At 34.4% G+C, this 22,527-nt stretch overlaps 1 protein-coding gene across 3 annotated transcripts in view; it reads right to left on the reverse strand.

Annotated features, from left to right (window-relative positions):
* The window catches only part of LOC113494525 (aquaporin AQPAe.a), an 89,820-nt gene that overhangs the window by 28,212 nt on the left and 39,081 nt on the right, over positions 1-22,527 (reverse strand). For all 3 annotated transcript variants that reach the window (XM_026872905.1, XM_026872907.1, XM_026872906.1), the window contains one exon: positions 20,371-20,567. In XM_026872905.1, the coding sequence (XP_026728706.1) occupies positions 20,371-20,567 (197 nt within the window). The remainder of the gene's footprint in view (positions 1-20,370; positions 20,568-22,527) is intronic.

Consider the following 22,527-nt stretch of genomic DNA (forward strand, 5'->3'; position numbering starts at 1 on the left):
AGGCGGTAGCAGTTGCCAGGGCTAGGGCGCAGGAGAGGTTATACGAAACTCTAGATAGCCCTATTGGCCAAAAGGTACTCTACCGAATTACAAAAGAGAGAGAAAGACGAGCAAGAGATGTAATACATATGAAATGCATGAAAGATGAGTGTGGAGATTTATTATGTGAAGATGACAAAATAAAAGAGCGATGGAAGGTGTATTTTGAAAAACTTATGAACGAAGAGAATGGCTGGAATGGTATACTTCAAGAGGCACAGGTTAATAAGGGATTGGTAAGAGAAATTAGCATGGAGGAAGTAATGACAGCAGTTAAAGGCATGAAAGATGGTAAGGCTTTGGGACCGGATGAAATACCAGGTGAAGTATGGAAGGTGCTAAAGTATGAAGGATATGTGTGGCTGACTTTGTTCTTCAATAAGTTGTTGCATGAAGAAGACATCCCACAAGAATGGTGTACCAGCTCGCTAGTGCCCATCTTCAAAAATAAAGGGGATGTTCAAGATTGCAACAACTATAGGGGGATAAAGCTCTTGTCACATACTATGAAAGTATGGGAAAAGGTGTTAGAGAAAAGATTGAGAGAAGAGAGTGAGATTACTGAAAACCAGTTTGGTTTCATGCCAGGTCGAGGGACAATGGATGCCATCTTTGCACTTCGCCAACTGTGCGAGAAGTACAGACGTGTGCACAAGAACTTGCACATGGTATTCATTGACCTCGAGAAAGCTTATGATAGGGTGCCTCGTGAAGTGTTATGGTGGGCTATGAAAGAGAAAGGTGTGCCTGGAAAGTATGTGGAGTTAATTCGTGCTATGTACAGGCAATCTTGTACATACGTCCGATCGTCTGCTGGCAACTCCGACCAGTTCAGTGTGGCGGTGGGCTTGCACCAAGGGTCGGCATTAAGCCCTTACCTCTTCCTGCTGATTATGGATGCCCTTACGGCAGACATACAGGAAGAGGCACCCTGGTGCATGCTGTTTGCCGATGACATTGTTCTGGTTGGGGAAAATGGACCCGAGATCCAGAGCAGATTGGAGGTGTGGCAACAGAAGCTGGAGAGTGTGGGCTTGAAAATCAGCAGAACAAAGACAGAATACATGTTCTGCGATTTCGGCGGTCTCTCCAGTCCTGAAGCTATAAAGCTTGATGGTGTGCGCCTTCCAGTCTGCTCCGACTTCCGGTATCTTGGTTCATTCATTCAGAGCGATGGCGAAATAGATCGGGCGGTTAAGCACCGAATTAACGCAGGATGGATGAAATGGCGGCAGGTAACGGGAACGATTTGTGACCCCCACATTCCCCTTAAATTTAAGGGGAAGATCTATAAGACCATTGTCAGACCTGCTGTCTTGTATGGATCAGAGTGCTGGGCGACAAAAGGGATGAATGAAAGACAATTGCATGCAGCAGAGATGAGAATGTTAAGAGGAATGTGTGGTGTTACGAGAGCGGATAGAGTAAGAAATGAGTATATAAGGGGAAGTTTGAAAGTGGCACCGGTTACAGAGAAACTACGTGGTAACCGGCTGTCATGGTATGGGCATGTTATGCGGAGGAATGAAAATCATGTGGTAAGGAAGGCGTTAAGCATGGATGTGGATGGATATAGGGGAAGAGGACGACCAAAGAAACGATGGATGGATTGTGTGAAAGACGATATGGCTGTAAAGTGTGTTTCTTGTGAGATGACGGCCGATAGGAAGGTATGGAAGAAGATGACATGTTGCGCCGACCCCAAATAAAATAATTGGGATAAGGGCAGGGGAATGATGATTACAAAACAAACAGATGATTGTCTGAATACTAGTAATGCCTCGCAGTTTGGCTCGTCTACATGTAGCTTTTCGCTTCACAAAGAAATTAAAAAGGTTTCAGTGTCCAAGCTGATTTCGCAACTATCTTTTTTCAAATTAAGACGAAACAAATAAACAGATTGATAAAATTATATTTTGCAGCATTAGTATGAATGCAAGTGTAGTAACAAGGTGGTCTATATAATAATATATCGACCAGACATATAAACAATGTCGGTATGTGGGTGTGTAACACGCCCATACATACCCTTTCAAATAATGTTCGGTTAACGACCTTTTGAAGCTCGAACATTATTTACTTCTACAAATATTTGTGTTTAATTTTTTAAGAACAATTTTGGCTTCTTTTATAAATACAAAAAAAGAAAAAGGCATATTCCTTGTAAACTAACAAAAAATAAATGTATTTTTTTATACATATAAATTGAATCACCTAAAAGAAGTCATTCGTTTTTTAAAGTCTAAAGTCAAAACTGGCCAATGTTAGCCAAATACTTAGATAATTGTAAGAAGAGAATAAAACCTTTTCTCAGAAGTGTTACACCATAATAATATATTATTTAAGAAAGTCGAAAATTGATTCAAATTATTTTTTTATTTACTTAGATGTATCTCCTTTTCTTTCTTTTTATTTATAAATGTAGCGATCGGTAAAAGTTTGTATAATTGCGACTATCAAAGCTGCAATGAATGTAAATAAAAAAAAACTAATGATAAACTATGTTCAATTATACACCATTAAGTCGTAATGACTATTCATTTAAAATAAAAAGCAGAGGAAGTGACGATTTCTCTTGAAAGCCTGAACGGTCAATTACGGCTAAATATTCTTTTAATTATGTTGAATCTTAATGTTATGAATTTACTGACACTTGTATTTGTGTGTGAAATGTAACACGTTATTCATTCATTTCACATATACTTTTATGTGATACTAAAATGACCGAATTCAGCACTTTGTAACATACACGAGTATTGTGCCAAGCTATCAGTTTTTTCTTTTCATTTTTCTTTAAGTTTTCTATGCATTGCAGTTGGATTGTACCGGGTTAATAAAACCAATTGAACATTGATAACTTTAGTTCTGTTACTGAGAACTTTTAAAAGCGAAGGTTGTACCCACACATACTGTAACGAGCCTGTTTTGCACGTGTACTGCATTCGCTATGACCTCTATGCTCTCATACAAACTCACATATTAATACATAACCATGCATAAATTGATAAATATACCACGTCATTCCCAACAACGCCTCAAGCCATTTAAAATATTATAACCAACCTCATTTTGAATTTTAAAAATTATTCTTTATGGTTTAATTATTAACACTGGCCACGTGATTCAAAAATGGAAGCAATGTTCCGATAACCAGCTGTTTTATCAAGAAAAGTAAATTCGCCTTCACCTAATTCCGTTTTATTTGTTTTGATAACAATTGAATATCGTAATCAGAAAAATAAATGTGACTCTGTGATAATTAAGTGTTGTTCTCATTATTTATATATTATTTAAAGTTTGTCAATAAATTGCTGCGTCATGTTTGTTAACAGCCAATTAATAAGCATCAAAGCTTAGAACAAGCGTATCTAGTGTTAGACAGGCTAACATCGTTAATTTTCTTTTACATCGCGAAATGTAAGCTCACACTTAAGGCACATTCACACGGGTAAAAAGTAATATCTACGAAAAAAAATCCTTTAAGTATTGTTAAATTATATTGTAAATATTGGTTTATCGTGCCTGAACTCTGCTTAATCCGTCTGTCTGTTTATGAAACTGAGTGTTTTGAACCTACGCCACCTGTGAACATGGAGGATATATTGGCAGGAGCTGCAGATTTAACGCATTCTTTATGCAGCTCAGCTGGGCTCTTTAGCAACTCTATCTAGTTCTTATTATTGTATAAATTCTCTTTTATAAAGAGACTTTAATAAATGTGAACGATCCTTTACAAAACATTTGAAAGTCAGGGTTGTTTAGTCGAACAAATGAGCCGACAGAAAATGATAAACGTTCATAATTCTCCTTAGAGAGCCGGTGAAGCGTGAAACACGCTGATTGATAGCGCAGCGGGTCAGTCGCATACGAGGTCCCAGGTTCAATGCTCGCCTGTGGACTTTTACTTGCACGTATTGTTGTATTGTGAGTTTGATGGCATCTCCGACGGACCAAGGTTTGCGTTTATTGTAAACATTTTATTATTCCTTACTTACAAATAAAGTATTTTCAATACAAAGTCTTAAGTTTCTTTCGTTTAGATTTGAATGGGAGAGATTAGTAGACAGATTGATTGGGGTCAAATTTAACAATAAATTCAAAATAATAATAAAGGATCGATCATCATTTTCTCTATGCAAAGAGACTCTGACTGCACAATACTGGAAATAATTATCCTTATTTTAAAAACCTTGCACTGAGACAATTAAAACCTATATACTACAATTCCTATACAGCCTTATTAGAAGCTCTAACAACAATATTAATATTCAAGCTCAATGCAGTGAAATAAGAACATGTTCTATCCGTGTGTTGTAAACATCCTCAGAAACTTCCTGTTGTAACGGACTTCGTCAAATACTCGTTAAAACAGACGAAACGAGGAAACGCATCAACTCTTGCGCAACACAATGATTTTTATTGAGCGTATAGGTACAGGGGACAACAAAAGCTTAAAAAAAGTAAGATATAAAAAACTGCCGAAATCGTTTGACGTGTATTATAACTTAGCTGGTTTACCGAAGAATTGTGGTTTTTGAGCTACTTTGTTTACCATTGCAAATAAGTGCTATTCTTATTTTTATAATAAGTTCAGTAAAGCAACGGATTTTTTTTTTGTAACTTTCGGACCCAAATGAATTCTTTAATCACGAGCTGACGCAGCAGTTGGGTTCGAAATCAACCGCGTCGCAAGTTATTGCATTCAAGAATCTTGTAAATCAGAGGTGATGGACTTTTGTCGCTGACTGTACTGCAGTCTGTAATAGTAGCAGATGTAGGCTAGATGATGACGATTAAGTGCGGAAGTCATCTACAGAAATATGGTAAAAATATATTATTACTACATTGTTCATTTCATAATAACAGCTAACATTGTTGTTGGTAGGAGTTTTTATATTTAGATTTCAATGTGTAAAACTGTTTTTATGGTTGACATCAATGAGTTCTTAAACGAATGATCGGATTATGATGAAACTTGTGTTTCGGGCAGAAAATTACCTACATTTTAAGGAAATTAGAGTAGCCTAAAAAGAAGGTTTGTGGTAGATAAAAACACACTACAATTACATTTTCATGTACTAATAATGAGTATTTATATACTTGTTTTGGTGTTACGATTGTAACAATATGATACGATGAATTGACATCCTTAATTTCTCATTTCCGTGGACAGTCAGTAACAAAACGCTTACAAATACTTTTTATGACAACTATATAATTAAAACAAGGCGAATACGTGCCGTATCTAGTTTTCTCACAAGTTACGGTAACACACTTAATTACCTCAACATGCAAAACAGGTTTACAGAGTGATTACATAGAAATATCTTTGCACACGTTTTCAACTTAAATGAATGAATTAATTAAACGATCATGAATGAACGAAATGCTCAATTAAAGGGCCAGTCTTCTGATATAGGGCACGGAGCAACATAAAGGTACAGTCATTAAGAGAAGTGTCGAAATCGGAGCGCCACATAATAATTCGCGTTTTTGATATTTACAAGTTTTCGAACGAGTCTTGTGTAATTTTAAGGAAAATGTCACGGTCGACTATCTTTGATACAAGATGTAAATATAAAGTATTTTCACTGTAAATACTACACGAATATTTTTAAGTAGGTAATTTATCAAACATAACATTTTTATAAAATAAATGTCCAAGCTGTTATACGCATCAATAAATAAACACATCGTAAAAAAACATGCATAGAATATAATTTTAATAGGTTACCTATAATTAATGTGTCCGTCGCTTTGATATTTATAAAGTCAAATATATTAGTGTAATCATTTTTATTGACAATAACGTATGATTGATAGACGGCTCGAGGTATATGTATGAACAGAATGCAAATTAAACCTCCAACGATATGTTTAATTAAAATGTAATGAAATTCAATATGGGCGTAGGGCGGCCGCTTGCTCAACAGTCAACGCCAAATGGCTCCAAGCAGTCTGTCACAATACTTATAAGGATAACTTTATCCGAGTCATTTAAATAAACTTATTGGAGATATTTTACACTCTTTTCCAAATTAATTTCTTCAATTGCCGTAAACTGTATGAACAGGTGTCGAAATTTTTGTAAATATTTCTATAAGACTTTTGAAGGTGACTGTACTGTATACAGTATACAATGTCAACAATTTAAAAGGAACCCCAGGATATTGATATGGCATATTAAATAGTAATATCCGCTCATTACAGCTCAAAAAAACGAAATAATTATTCAAAAGGGCCATTAGATTAATTAATTCGGATCGAGTGCGTATTTCGGTCGTAATATTTTGATCGGCAACGGTCGTTTGACCTACGAACAGTCACGAAGTGTTCCGATCAGGTCCGAACAGGTTACAGCCAATCAGAGTCAAGGCCGGCGTGATCTACGGCGGCGTATCGATCAATGATCTATGATAGCCGTACGCACGACGCGAGCGCGACCAGAAAGTTCCTTAATTAACATTAATTGTGCTTTTCATGTGTAACCAATTGATTTTATATATTTGGTTGTTAATTAGAATTGTTAAGAACAGTAAGCTTTAATAAAATTACCGTTACAATTAACAAAGTAAAAAATTGATTACGTGGTACTTGAAATGCTCAGTGTATCTTAATTTCGTAGTTTTATGGAGATGTCTTGCAAGTTAAGGCACTTTTAAGTGACACAATAGTAGTGAGCTTCTGTCGTTGCGAAGCCTCATTTAACCATATTTCACATAAATTAGGCAAGACCTAAGTGGCAAAAGTCGTAAGTTCAGTGTCATAAAAAAAAACAATTTTATGACCAGTTAAGTACCGGGTTTTTGACATAATACTCCATTTGTTTTGGTACTTTAAAAAGGTACACAATCTTGGTGTGTACTTTCGTCTAAAAACTCAGATAAGGAATAAAACACGACTAAAAACAAAGTGTAAAATAACAGGAAAGATTACCAAATTTAATATACCATTGAAATAAATCCTTCCCTTATTTCTTAATTATTACGAAGACACCTAGGTTGGTTATTTTCAAGTCCATGAACAAATGGACAATGCATCTAGAATTAAAAGCAGTGGTCAGTCTACACTAATTATCCCTCGATTTATCAATATTTTACCGTACCTCATTTTAACACCCCTCTGAAAAACATGAAAATAACAAGGCAAATATGATGAAAATTCGCAAAAGTCTTATACTCTACTCATAACGACATTATTATGCATCACACCCATGTTGTCACTGTATAAAAATCACTACAGAGACATATTTACGACGCACTATATTCTGTAGAACGTAGTTTAACATTGAACTCTCCATTCAATTTCAATACGACCGGATATTTGGCAACCTTAAGGCATATTGTAACTATCACATCACTAGCTTATGGTAAATTACCATTAGTAATTATATTCAACGGTAATTTGTGGCGAATGGTTAATCATTGGTTCGGTAACTAATGCTTTTTTCGTGGAGCTTTATAATTAATTAGTTGACATATACGTGTAGATATAAATATATGTACTTATATGCGATTCCTTTCTTCATTCCGTTGTGTAAGATGCATATAATATCTATAATATAGCTTGACATTGAAATGGTAGATAATATATAATTTTACTGATGATATTATTTATGGCTTATCAAATTATAAATTACCACGTCCTAAAGTGATGTTATAGTTGTGAAAGCGTGATAGAGCTATACATGGCGTATAGTTGCATCTCTTTCACACTCGCAACGAATTATGACGCGGTGATAGGCCCTGGGGTCCATAGCATGATATTATGTTAAATGACTATAATACAATTAAGATTAAAAGGTCATAAAAGCTATAAATGCAATAATTTAATTGATTAATTTGTTTCGAACGATGCAATTAAATTGTTTATGTTAATTTAGCTGTAACTGTTTATTTTATTATTATTGTAACCGCTATTGTAATTATTTATCCTATTTGAAGTATATAATTGTTTAAGGAAGGATAACTAATGAATAACTGTAAATTAATTATTTACAATAATAAATTATGACATAATTTTGATGATGAATATTTAAATGTAATCACAAAACAAAGTATCTGCTCCACTGCATTAATAACATAATTAACCCCCTAATGACTTACACGTATTTTTTTATTTATAGGATTGGACCTAGCAAGAACCACTTTTTTATTTTCAAGCAGAAATTAAACCAAAAAGTTTGAAAACCTTGAGATAACATCAAGGTTGTGTCCAAAAATATTTTAGTTCCTATTTTAGAGTAAATATATTACATAAGGTTAATTGCGGTAGCTATTATAATATATTATGAGTGATCGCGACCGTCTAATGACGATGACATCAATCATGATATACAGATTTTGTCAGGGGCCATCTTAAATTGGATCTGGCTATACAGCAAAATCTCTTAAGAAGCGGTGAACGATGGGCTAAAACTGGGTGCTGTCCAATGTAATTTGGCCTTCAAAAAGTGCTACTTAGTAGCCTAGTGTAAAAAAATGACTTGGTTGTAAGTTGGGGAAGGGAGATGCCACTCTACCTGTATAGAGCGCTATCTTGCTCCCACAATAATGATGCAGGAGATTTTAGTTTCCGCATTATTTGGTAGAATTTTATTACTGCGATGACTTAAGATTTACGAATTAAGACTACAATAGTGTCTCGTGCTTTATTTGTAGTTTTTAGTACGGAACTTTGTACTTACGATAATATTTACACACATTAAGATAATAATTTGAATATAATGTAGTTTTTAACAATAATTGGGAGAATTATAATTGATATAAGGCCTTGGTAGTAAGGTACACGAGGCTTTGCAAAGCTGCGAATGATATCCGATGATTTTATTCATAATTATACCGCTGTGCAAACTAATGAAAATTCGTAAGTACATGTAGAAGAATTGTTGATGAATTAAAATATCGAGTAACAGAAAGTCATACCACTCCTCTCCTAAGCTTAAGTTGCCTAATATAAAAAAGGCTTTGTACCCTAGTTCCCTCTGCAAACAATGGGTTAAATAAATATTAAACTTAACGAATACAGAAGTATGTACACGAAACAGTTAATCTATAAACTTATTCAAGTAGTATCTAACAAAAACTATCAGATGTATTCGACAGATAAACAAAAAAAAACCAGCAAGAACGAGTCGGGCTCGCTACACTGAGGGTTCCATAAGAATAGGCTAAACAAAACAAATTAAAAAAAAATACTACCAGTCGTAATGATTGCTTAACTTCGTTTTTTATTTTTGTCAAAGAGGCAACAGAAAATCATCATTATGAGGAAATTTCAACTGTATATAATAGTGGTTTATGCGATAGAGCCTTCTTCCCATCATGCTACATGCGATAGACCCAGAGACCGCGTAGGCTTAATAACCGGATTCCGTTTTTAAGGACCCCTAAAAACTAATGTTAAGTCAACATAACAGTGTTTACCCAACTTTTTGTCATACATTTTGTATTGCAATAAAAAACCGAGAGCAGATCACATTTATATTTTTTTCTTTGTGTCAAAGGTCACAGTAGATTGGTTATTGTTAATTTAAATTTGTTTTTCTTTGTCAGTAAATATAGTTTCCTGTTCTCGTCTTGTATTTATGGACCTATTGTATTATTTGCATATCAAATATTATGATATTGTCGTGTGTTTTTGTCGGCGTGTTATGAAGTGTTTTTGTTGCGAAATTGTCAAGTAGCTTATAGTGGTATATTTTATGGAGTAGAGTTCGTAAAATAAAGATTTAAATGTAACAATATTTGAAAAAGTGACATGGTATTCTAAACCATGTGTTTTTTCTTAAAATTATTTGACACTCATATATGTACATAAGTTAGCTTAGTAGGTAAATCGACTGGGGTGAATAGCCAGGACTCGCAAATGAAATTGAGATTAAATTTTCATTTTTACTGCGAATATTAATTTCGTCTTGAAAAAAAAACCACCTGGCATCCCGACCCTTCCATATTATTATCGAGTCCAAGTCTTGCTAAATTATCTTCAAAACAAAAGAACAAAAACTTCTAAATCAATGACTGATTATTACCAAAATATCTCAGACCCTAACAGGTATATCATTATACTTCATAACAAAATTAACAAAAACAAAGTACGATCGCAGCCGGATCAATGGCCGCTAAAACGTCCACTTGACGCATACGAACTTCGTGCAAAAGAAATTCCAAATTATACCGTGCCTCTTTAAGTAGTACCGTTGTTCGATAACCCTCTCGTTGCCGACAATTGCAATAACCCCCCGGCCGCTACATGAAGAACACTGTTTTTATGCCCCCCTTATTTGGATATCAGCTATTGAGAAGTATACCGTTCGTTTGATTGAATTGAATGATAGAATGAGTCAGAATGTAGAGTCGTGTGTACTTTTTGCTGAATAACAATTGAATGTGCCAATTCGTATTTTGGAATTTGAAAAGTTCTATCTGTGACTGTTGAGAGCTCTATTTTTATTCGATTGGTTTTGTGACCTAAAGTTTTGAAGCTAATAATGCCAATACTTCCTCGTTCTTACATTGAAAACATTTCAAGAAAGCTGTGAGCTTCCAAATGAGTTACTATTCACATTAACAAATTAACGAATACTCTATGGAGAGGCATAGAGACTGTGTCTTTTTGAGATTTCAGACTGCCTATTAAATTCTATTAAAAATCTAAATCACTACTTCAAATCATAAAAAGATTAACTAACAGACATACAAATATACCTGTGTTTATTACGTTTTAGGCAAAATCTATTCTATTATAAAAAACCTTAGATCAACTTTGATCTTCACTCGCTCTATACCTACGCTACTGTTTGTATCAGAGGCACGTTGTTACAATATCTGTTATCTAAATTAACTATTATTACAACACAGCCTCTCTGATCTCGATATAAACACGCAACATAGATATAATCTGTACGACCATTGTTTAGCCAACATCAACACTCTGAACGCTAGACAGTCAACTGTTTTCAACTTTAGTTTACAAACTATCAGCAGATGATAGTTTGTCTTCACAATAATAGTATACAGAACAATTTCTTTACACAAACAGATTGATCTACGGCAGGGGTTCTCAACCTTTTCATTGTCAGTGATTACTTTTATATTATTCTTAGCAGAGTGCAATCAGTGCAATTCATTTGCCTCCTATAATAAGGTAAGGTTGTTGAAATTGCCCACCTAGTTTCGAACCCTACCGGAGTCCTTAAACATGGACAGACGTGGCGGGTTCGCGAGCTCATGATAAGAGATAGATCCGAAACTAGTCGGGCAACCCCGATAAATAAGCGTGAATATAATGTTGCATCATTTTCACGATAGTTAGTATAAAAATCTATTATTACAACGCAACCAATTGCCTTATAGCGATTAAGAGAATAAGCAACAGACATATTATTTAAACTTAAATCCTAAATTTAACGTCTCAAGTAAAAGGCGTCGTAAAATCGTTATAACTACTTTTATAGCATGTTTTATGGAAATCAAAGAGTTCTAAGCAAACAACCTTTTCACAGGCATTTTAATAGGTTTGTAAAAAGAGGCGCTAATTCACTGTTACATGTTAAACAGTTTTATTGCGATTGGTAATTGAAATTGCACGTTTAGATTTAAAAGGCTGGTTTTTAAATAAATTTGAATTAATCACGACTTAATTTAAGCATGTATGAATGAATTTAGCCGTTTTTGTTTGGGAGTTTACAGTTTACAAATTTCAATTAGGAAGCGGTGGCGAGACGACCTTTACGCTCACCGCGCAGGCTGGTTCCATGCCAAAAGTGCCCTTTGCCCAGCAGTGGGATACAGTGGACTAGAGAAAAAAATTAAAAAGAAATATATTAAAAGGAACTAGCTTTTGATTGTCCATTTTCAGATCACCTAGTTATATGTTATCATGATATTGCATTGTCACGCATTATACATAAGCATTCAAAATTTATATTGAATCGGAAAATGAGAAGTAGGTTTGGCTCTAGACAAAGGGACTGGTTGAATAAAAACTAAAAGCTTGTAAAAATAACAGTCTTTATTCTCTATGAGGTCGTTTCTAGTATTCGCAATATCCGTTGCTAAAGACAAACTTTACATGGCCCAAATAAAGTAACTTATCATAATAGAACAGCCCTTAATTACTAAGACAACGCCATAAAACCAAACCACTTAAGTTTAACATACAAGAGTGTCAAATAAGCAGACACCTACATGTCAACACGAGCCGACTATAACTCTTAATACGTAGGCAATAAAGTTCAAATCCCGAGTGAATTTTCTGGATGGTGTTATGCCAGCAGTGTAAATGTCAATAAGAAACTTGTGTATGGACCGCATTATGCAACATGTGGCAAAGTTTAGTCAATAATTGATTACTATTAACACGTTTATAGCTAATAGTTTGGCTAAGTTTGAATTTAGGAGGCTAAATGGAATATACATTGCAAGAATTTTACAAACTTAATAACGGTCAAGTGCGACCGGTCAAGGGACCTACACATTATTTTGCCACCCATCAAATTTATGAAGGTAAGAATCGTTATTTTAACTCGATCTTATTTTTATTTTTTTGAATACTGTAATACATTATCTAGAAATTCCAACTATTTAGCTATCGGGGATTATGAGGTACAGCCTGGTGATATTTACTTGTACTCATCAATAAAGCCTTATTTTAATAAAAAATATATCAAACAAACTCCACTTGAACTTTAAACACCAATAGGACGCGTAGAATTAAATCCAACAAAAAGCGCTCAATCATTGATTTAAAATAATTAAAAACTTAATGACTAATCAAGTGTAACATTACTACACGATCCCAGTTTACATTTATCAAAACTTGAAGCAAATTGATTTCGATATGCCCGAGGTCTTTACATATGTAACTGTGTGTGCTATTAATCATTGAATTATATACATAGTACAATATAAGATGTGTTTCATTCTTTAGTTGGTGGTTAGGACAATAAACTTGTCAAGTAGCGGCGGTATTGTAGGACTACAAGGCGAGATCTCGTGACAGGCGGCTTGAATGTAGAGTTACCATATCCCTTATGAAGAGCAGAGGGAATTTAAGTATATTTTCATTAAAATAAATATTTGTAGTGTTTTTTTAACGATTTACGAATAGCCTGAGTAGTTTCGGTCTCAACCGGAGTTCTTAATCATGAGCTGGGGGTTGCAGTTGGACTCGCGAACCCGCCTCCGGTAATCACAATAAATAATTATGAATCCGCCTAACGAAATTTGTTATAATAACGTCATGTATTTAATTCAATGGGACAAATTGCTAGGTGAGGGCGAAAAAGAACGAAGTTATGCTTTTTTACTATTTTCTTTTTACAAATTAAAATTAATCTGCCGAATAAGTTTACCTTTACCTTTAATAAGTTCTCCTGGATTTTGAAAGCTTTCTGATCTTTCGAAACTTTACAATATTTGACAAAACAAATCTGAACATCGCGTGTAACAAGAAAGTTAAGATCAAAATGCGCAATACAAAAACGAGACATGTCGCATCGATTAGATTCATATCCTAGTTCGAGTTCACACATGGCGACCGCACTCATAGTAACTATGGGTTCATTGTTCTATTGTCATGTTAATCCGATGCGATTGACAGATGACGGCTTGCGCAATATTGACGCAATATCAGCCGCGGATTGAACCAGTTCGGGCCGATATAAAGGTCAAGACTTGTCAACTGTGCAACTTGCATGACACGCTCCATGTAGGAAGGAAATTGTAATATTATAGTGTCGTAAATGAACTTTATAATGTTCTAGTTTTTAATTATTTATTAGTCGTATATTTTAATTACTGTTACGTAGATCGAATACGTAAGTTGAGCGTGTGAGTTAGAAATTCTGAACCTGATTTGCGCAAAATTTTCCTTTTAACGTTTTGTTTCCCATTTGTCATTTATTGGAAACTAGCTGTTGTGCGGTCCGCGACTTTGTCCCCGCGGTTACGTGGATTTTCACATTTTCCATTGTATCTTCGCTCCTATTAGTCGCAGCGTGATGGTTTATAGCCTAAAACCTTCCTCGATGAATGGTCTAATCAACACAAAAAGAATTTTTCAATTTGAACCAGTAGTCCCTGAGATTAGCGCGTTCAAACAAACAAACAAACTCTTTATACAAAAAGCTTTATAGATTAGTATAGATGACAAAGTATTTACTGTGTTCCTCAATAAAATAAAAAGTAAAGTCATGATTAGTCCTTAACACGGTAATCAAGTAAAATCAATGAGCATAAAGGGCCCTAAACAATCCTACGGCGAATTATAATTTCAGAAGAAATTTTAAAACAGGGAAAAAAGAGCCTAAAACGGCCTACTTGAAATAAAAACTTTTTGGATTTAGTTACCAAGCTCTAGAAAGGACGTTACTTTAACTTGTGTTTTTCAATGGCGTTAGCGTTCGGAAAAATACAGATACAGACCTAGAATTTGACTAAAGCTTGAGATAAGACTAGGCAGAAGCGTAAAAAACGTATTTAAAGCTATCTTAAAGCCACTCAGTCTTAATATATCAAGTTAAGTATTAACCAAAGGGCATTTGAGATTGCATTATGGGTAAGCATAATGCGATTCGGTAAATAAGATTAACACATACATGGGAAGGCACTCATGCATGCCTTAATGTAATTAATGGCGTTTGATACACGATACAAGTTGTTTATTTAAGGCGATCCTAGAACTTTACGAGGGCGTGAACATTCTATGTTATAATGTATTGAGATCTAAGTGTTTGAAATTAAGGTTATGTATTTTATGTAGTTAGTACTATTGAGAATTTTAATATAATTGCTTTCCTTAACTAATAGTTTTTGCCCAAATCTCATTTGTTACTCGCGATAATACAAAAATACTAACATACTTACCGTCAGTATGTGGCTCTCAAATTGTCAGTACCTACTTGAAAATAAGAATATTGAGTAACCCAAGTGTATCTAAAATAATGAATACTATCACGGCAATGGAAGGAAATGTCATCAATCTAGCTGTCACGGTTCATGAGATACAGCCTGGTGACACATGGACGAACAGACAGGGTGCCTCAACAATGTTGTTCCGTTTTTACCCCTTAAGGTACAGGAGTCAATAGACATTAAGACGACTCATAAATTGAATGATATATATCTACAAACATTAATAAAACATACCTATTCCATTGTCTATAAAGTACTTTGTATTAAAATTGTTAATCACTATTCTCTTGTTTAATGATTGTTTCTTGTCCGTCACATAATTAATTATGTTATTTACTTAATATTATGTGCCATTATTATTACTATTATCCTGTCATACGAGTAAATTAGATGTTTTCATCAGTCATGTCACAGATGAAATATAAAACTGTTGTTTTCTGGAATTGTCTAGTTTTATACATTTTGTTGTGGTTTTATAAATATTACTAGCTTGCTGGTTAGTTAAAGCTTGTTGATCAATCCGTTAGAGCGAGATATCGGCAACTTCAAACATTTGCGATTTGAGACTGTCTTAAGATTGGTTAATTAAATAATCTCCAATTTTGCAGTCTCTTTACTTTATGGGTGTTTAGTGTGACAACTCCCTAATATAATAACATTCACCTTGAACTAATATAACCAATTCAAGTATCGTTAATATTTGTCACAATATCGACAATCAATACCTACTGTAAACCCCAAACCAGTCATAAAAATAAACTAAAATGAGCCTTATTCCTTTGTCATAAAGGTTATCGTAATTGCTACTGTTAGTAAACTGTACGCAGTGTACTAGACCATGTTTCAATTAATCATAAACAAATTGAATGTTATCAACATCTATAAGAGACGCGAGACATATCTTAATTTATCATTTTTGTTCGATTGATCGGAATAATTTAATGCACATTTATATATCTATCACTTGACCTCGTATTGCAATCGTAAAATAATAAAAAAATATTTCGAAAGTCATCTTATATCATTCGAATCTTGAACACTTCGAACTGTGTTTCATACTTGTTTCCTTTAACGGTATCTAAACTAAATATTTTCGTACCAATCGAATTATCATTTACCCATAACCGTTTGATTCCCCTTGACCTGACTGAAGAGACATTAAACAGTACAAGTGATACGCCTTTATTTCGACACTATTGTTAGTGAAAACAAAATATCAATAAAGATCAAAACCTCATTTACATATCACTCATGTTCAGTCCACCTCCTCGTACAGTCAACAGTAATCAAGGTAAACGAAAAGCAGTCTTAGTGACATAGTAATAAAGGCTATCAACGTTAAAGTGTTACCATTGACGTCCTGGCTGTATAACTATTCCAGGGTCAACACATTAAACAATCAAACTTTAAAAAGGTGGTAATGGGTGATTCTCCGTAAAAAAGTAACACAAATTAAGAACATCATTATCCTCACCACACTTTTCATAATGCAGATTGCTTGATTTAATATTATTTTTACCTAAGCTTGTAAAGTACCACGGTTATTATTAGATGAAGTACGAATTAAAACATTTTAAGCATCATAGTGAAGAGAACCAGTTGGTGAGGATAATGATATGACCTTAACTAGTGTATTTTTTCCGAAGAATCACGCTAATACATTTTGTTCTCAAACCACTTCAGTTACTAATATACACTGACAGTCAAGAGTTCGAGGCTAAAGTTGTTAAAATTAAGAAGAAAATCCAAGCAAGCATTATGATAACCGTTATTGGCAATTTGGCCAGTACTCGCCGGAGGGTACACAAAGCCGTGACGATAGGCATTCGTGACCACTTGGCATCTCAATTACACTCGTTCCATGTTTAAAATATCTTTATATGGTGACAGTAGAAAAATATTAAAAAATGGGTCATGGATTCGAGACGCGCTTGTTTAGTTTTCACTTCAATTTTACGGCAATTGACAATCACGATTTTATACGTCAAATATTAAGGTTTTATTCGTTTCTTCAATCTGAGTCGTGGGAAAGCAAATAGAGAAAATAAAAATAGTTTAATAATATTTGGGTGACAAGTAATATTATGTCACATATAGCCATATTACGTATCGATTTAAAACAAAATTTCACGATTACCGTTCGGTACCTATGAACTACTTTGAAAAGTTGCTACTAGATCGGAAACGTGTTCGTATGTCAAGGTTAATGTTACATATTTTGCATATTGGCCTTTTAACGATATTGAATGTAACATGTGATACATTTTACGCGGGTCTGCGACCGCGTGGGAAAGGCCGGACGTTTCATGGATTGTCCGATTTCATGTTATTGTAGGTCACATTTTGTTATTACGTACTATTGTTATAGTAAAGTGAGACCGCTTGAGATCGGTCATTATCTCATGACGATGTTTGTACAAGCAGATTAGATGGCTAAGGTAATATTAGCTCGAGATAGCTACTGATTATCATAATTTTGTCGGTTAGTATGTGTATATGTAGGGATTTCATGGTTTCGTTCGTATTAATTTATTGTTGTATGGCGTGTTGTATAATGTTGACAAATGTACCTACGTCATTTGTAAATAATGTAAAAATAATAATGGTATTATAAATAATGCGTATATGTTTATTATTAAAAAACATTAATGTCCTGGTAGGGCAAAACGTCACTCTTTCTTTATGAATGTGGCTTTTTGAGGCATCAAAACAAGACTAATTGAAATCTTTAGTACTTTGTAAAAAAAACATCAACGTTTATTAAAATTTCAGTTTTTTTTCTCTGCAGCGCTGCATACCATGATAAAATACTAGATAATAACGAGTATGTATGTCGCGGGTGTAACGCAACAAACTAACAGACATCACAAGAGCTTTCGGTTGCGATACAATGGTGTGCTGTCACAGGTACAGTTGGCAACACAGTGGTGTCACCTCAGCAAGGATAACACCCTTATTACAGAGTAGTAACGTAGGGATTTCATGGTTTCGTTCGTATTAATTTATTGTTGTATGGCGTGTTGTATAATGTTGACAAATGTACCTACGTCATTTGTAAATAATGTAAAAATAATAATGGTATTATAAATAATGCGTATATGTTTATTATTAAAAAACATTAATGTCCTGGTAGGGCAAAACGTCACTCTTTCTTTATGAATGTGGCTTTTTGAGGCATCGAAGCAAGACTTATTGAAATCTTTAGTACTTTGTAAAAAAAAAACCTCAACGTTTATTTAAAATTCAGTTTTTTTTTCTCTGCAGCGCTGCATACCATGATAAAATACTAGATAATAACGAGTATGTATGTCACGGGTGTAACGCAACAAACTAACAGACATCACAAAAGCTTTCGGTTGCGATACAATGGTGTGCTGTGACAGGTACAGTCGGCAACACAGTGGTGTCACCTCAGCAAGGATAACACCCTTATTACAGAGTAGTAAGGTTGATTTTTGTAGTTTATTGTTGTATCTGAAATGTGGTTTACTGTACACAAGCTACTGTATAAAGGGACATTCACAATGACCGCAAGTTTGGCTTCTGTATTGTGTAGTTGTAACGGATGAAATTTAGGTGTGTATCTGTGTGAATACAGCAAATTCTTGCTATGGTTGTTATTGTAGTTTTTAGTTCAGATAATATAACATGGTATTCATATATATCAACAATTAAGGTTACACGGTTTCAAGGTGTCGCTAGCTCTGAGGTCCCGGGTGAAATCCCCGGCCAGGTGAATGTAAAAAATCACATTTCTACATTGTCTCGGGTCTGGGTGTTTGTGGTACCTTCGTTGTATCTGAATTCCATAACACAAGTGCTTTAGCAACTTACTTTGGGTTCAGAACAATGTATGTGATGCTGTCCTCATTTATTTAATTATTTAGTTTACATAGTCTTCGTTGTTAAGTATCTTAAGATGGATCAGTCACTGTTGAATTAAATTTCGAGACAATGACAATAAAAAACATCACTAAATAAAATGTCGACGGCAACTGAAGCTGGGAATGTAACGTGTATTTACAAGAAATATTATGATACATATCTATCCATATGATAGCATATAAACAATTCAAGATCCACATATGTCCAGTTTGGTCGGAATACCTGAAACGCTAGCGCGCTCAGCCGGACCGCGTCTAGACGTGCTTTCTCTTGAATCGAATGTTGATCAACAAATATTGTGTTCTACTAACTAGCTCATGTTACAAATACGTGGGTTAGATTTGATAGGGTACTTTACTAAAATATAAATGCACTAAAGAATTTTAGTGGGGTCTAAAACATCACTTGCTAGTAAGCGTACTAGGTAGTGACGGCACAGGAGATTTTAAATCACGGTATCGCCTTCATTTTTTGTATACAAGAAAAAATAATAATTGTCTCTAATATTTTTTGGAAATCTGTTTCATGGACTAAACAGCTTTTTTAAGCAAGAACGACTTATCGTTTAAAAATATCTATTTTTAAACGACATTATCTGTTTTTCATTTCATAATGAAAGACACCACATACATATAAATTCAAGTTTAGGAGTATGGATACACTTGCTAATTTGTCATGTCATCCTAATTTGCAAATAGGTTCTATTTCTACAAGATTCGCTTTTTACTAGAATTATATTAGCGTGTTCTTTATAAGGAATTCAGTTTGTCCAGTACTTTGTATGTTGAAAAACTCCGTGACGTCATAGTTTCAATATTGTCGCTCTTAAATGAACCAGAAAATTCGTTTATTGTTTTGTAATGAAAACACTAAAAAAGTCGTTAACGAATATCTTATCTAGATGATATAACTATTTTAATTTGTTAATTGGAGCCTAGTTAATTACATTTAAATGGTTACACCTCAAAAGATTCCTAGTCATTGTCAATAATAAAACTACAAATTCTAGTTTTTGATCGATTCGTGAGTGCAAAAAGCTATTTTTAACTTTAGCGCTTGCACGATTTATGGTAAAAATCTAGACATCATTCAACTTAACAGACGCAGTTGAAGGTTCTAGATCGATCTGGAATCATTAATTTCCTGTCTATGAGCCATAAGGTCTTTATTATAAACCACGTTAACAGAAACTGACTTGAAACTATACGGAAACTTGAGAGTCTTCCTCCAAAAAGAGATGCCGCTCTATGCCGTTTAGTGCGCTATGTCGCTTCCATAACTGCAATATTTCAAAGTTGGCGGTAGACCCTCAGACCTAACATTATAAACGCGAAAATTTATATATGGACGTTTGTCACTCTTTCACGCAAAACCACTGAGCGGCTTTAGACGAAACTTGATACGCAGATAATCCATAACCTGGATTAACACATAGGATAGTTTTTATCCCGATATTCCCGTGGGATTATTTTCCATTTATAGCAGGCGGGATCGCGGGCAACATCTAGTACAAAAATCAAAAACTAACCTGTACAATAGACGCAACAAGCAGACCGAAGCAAAGCGCAATGCTGGTCGTCTGAGGGGCGTTGGATGCTGAGATGGAGATGACGGATGCCACACCGATGGAGGTCAGTAGGAAGGTGCCCACCAGCTCCGCCACCAGCTGCCTCCAGATCAGCTTGTTGTCAGTCACATCTGACAGGCCGATGATGGACGAGGTCCCTGGGAAAGAACAGAGATTTATTATTAATAATGAACGTTGATACTTGGTGTTTAGTGTGTAATAAAATGATTGCTGGATTGTGTTATAACCGTTGCTTACTAATTAGTTGATTGTTTTAAACGCCATTGAGAAATGACCAGGTTTCTTTTATAAAGTTTTCCTTGTTTTCAGAACCTGCTCGTTTTACTGAACAGGTCTACGCTGTTCTCACTAGCTTTAAAAGTAATGATCTTTTTCGAAAGTTTTATGATATCAGACATATCAATTAAGTAGAATTAGTGGGAGGTCTTAACTGTTGCATCGGAAAGAACTATTGAGAGATTTTGTTTTCACTGATACTGCGTTATTAGGGGTAACTGAATAACAACTGAGTACATGATACTAGAGGTCTAGACAGGAACATGAACTCAAACAGTTTTTTCTTAAATTACAAAACTCGTCTTTGGAAAAATTGGTCGTTCCACACAAATGTTGATCAGTTGATGAACTTTTTACTTTTGGAAACTGGTCCGTTGTCCTAAAGTTCTTTTTTTATTTCGATGCACAGAACGACGTTTAAAATATAATTAAGAAGATATTTACTTAAGCCAGTTTTAAAGATCGGCCAGTCTTTTGGGTTTTGCCGAAAAGCGGTAAAGTCCAGTTTCGGTTTCGCTGGCTTTTTATGCATATGTTGTTGCGACTTTGGTTGATACATTATCTCACAAGTAAACAAACAATACAAAAACGAGATTCAACTACACATAGCTTTGCATTTGTAGACACCCGTGATTAGTTATGACAGTGTCAGAATAATTAATAATTGATTTAGTATAACCAGAAATAATGCTCTATAGTTCATAGCAAATATCATCAAAACCACAATACTAGAAGTTCACAAAGTATATAATTGACAGATGCTCCTTTGACACTTCTCATTTAAAAAGTCTAATGTATAGACACGATGTAAGAAGAATGTATTAGAAATTGGGTCAAGGATAAAGAATTATAGAAATGATACTGTCAATGTTGATTTGGTTGTCTGGACTGTGACTAAGTAATATTAAAAAGTTTAACTATGAAATATGAAGATGTTTTTAATGTTATTTAAACAGAGGTTAGTTTTAGATAAAAACATTTTCTCATATTAGTTGAAAGTCTCAGAGGTACAAGCAGAGAAAATCAGTCACAAAGTACAGACACACAGCGACTTACAAAGAAGAAGGTCTCTTCTTTACAAAAAATCATTACTATTTTTTATTTGACTTTTTCAAAAAATTTAACCGCACCCAGTAATGCCAGAATAAAATAAATCAATAGATAATTATAAATAGAGTCTGATAACTCTCAAAATTGTTTCACCGATGTTAAAAAAATATCATAGTATATTCAATTTCTAATCGTATGAATCACAATAAATTAATTTGTGGTTCAACCTAATACGATGGTCACTGATCAGTATCAGCATTTAATCTCGCAAATCAAATTCAATTTATATGCGATTAGCAAACATTCACAATACAAATAATAGGCATTCAAGGAAGTCTCTTTTTATTCGTTTTTTTTTGTAAAACCAGAAGCTTCCACAATTTTGTAAGCAAAGTCCAAGCAAAAAGTGTATCAAAACCGTATTGTGTTGCGAAATAAAAAATATGGATAATCGGTGAATAGATTTTTTTCTTTTATTTAAAATGACTCCCGTAGTAATGAATTGAATCCTTGTGTCTTGGGAGGTTCTGCAAACATTCAAGTCACATACACAAAGACACCCAGACTCAAGACAAGCGTTCGTGGATCACAGAAACGTTTGTCCAACGCGGGGCCCGAATGCACGACACTTCGTGCACATTGGATTTGTCTTGGCGATTTCAACCAGTCCTCTATCAGCGCACCATTCAACATAAATTTCCTTTTATTTGTTTTGCGATGAAGTAAGAACAGCCTACTTGTATTGTTTGCAGATTGATACGGAAAAATCAC

The sequence above is a fragment of the Trichoplusia ni genome, chromosome 5 (assembly GCF_003590095.1).
Source record: "Trichoplusia ni isolate ovarian cell line Hi5 chromosome 5, tn1, whole genome shotgun sequence".
Taxonomy (NCBI): Eukaryota; Metazoa; Arthropoda; class Insecta; order Lepidoptera; family Noctuidae; genus Trichoplusia; species Trichoplusia ni.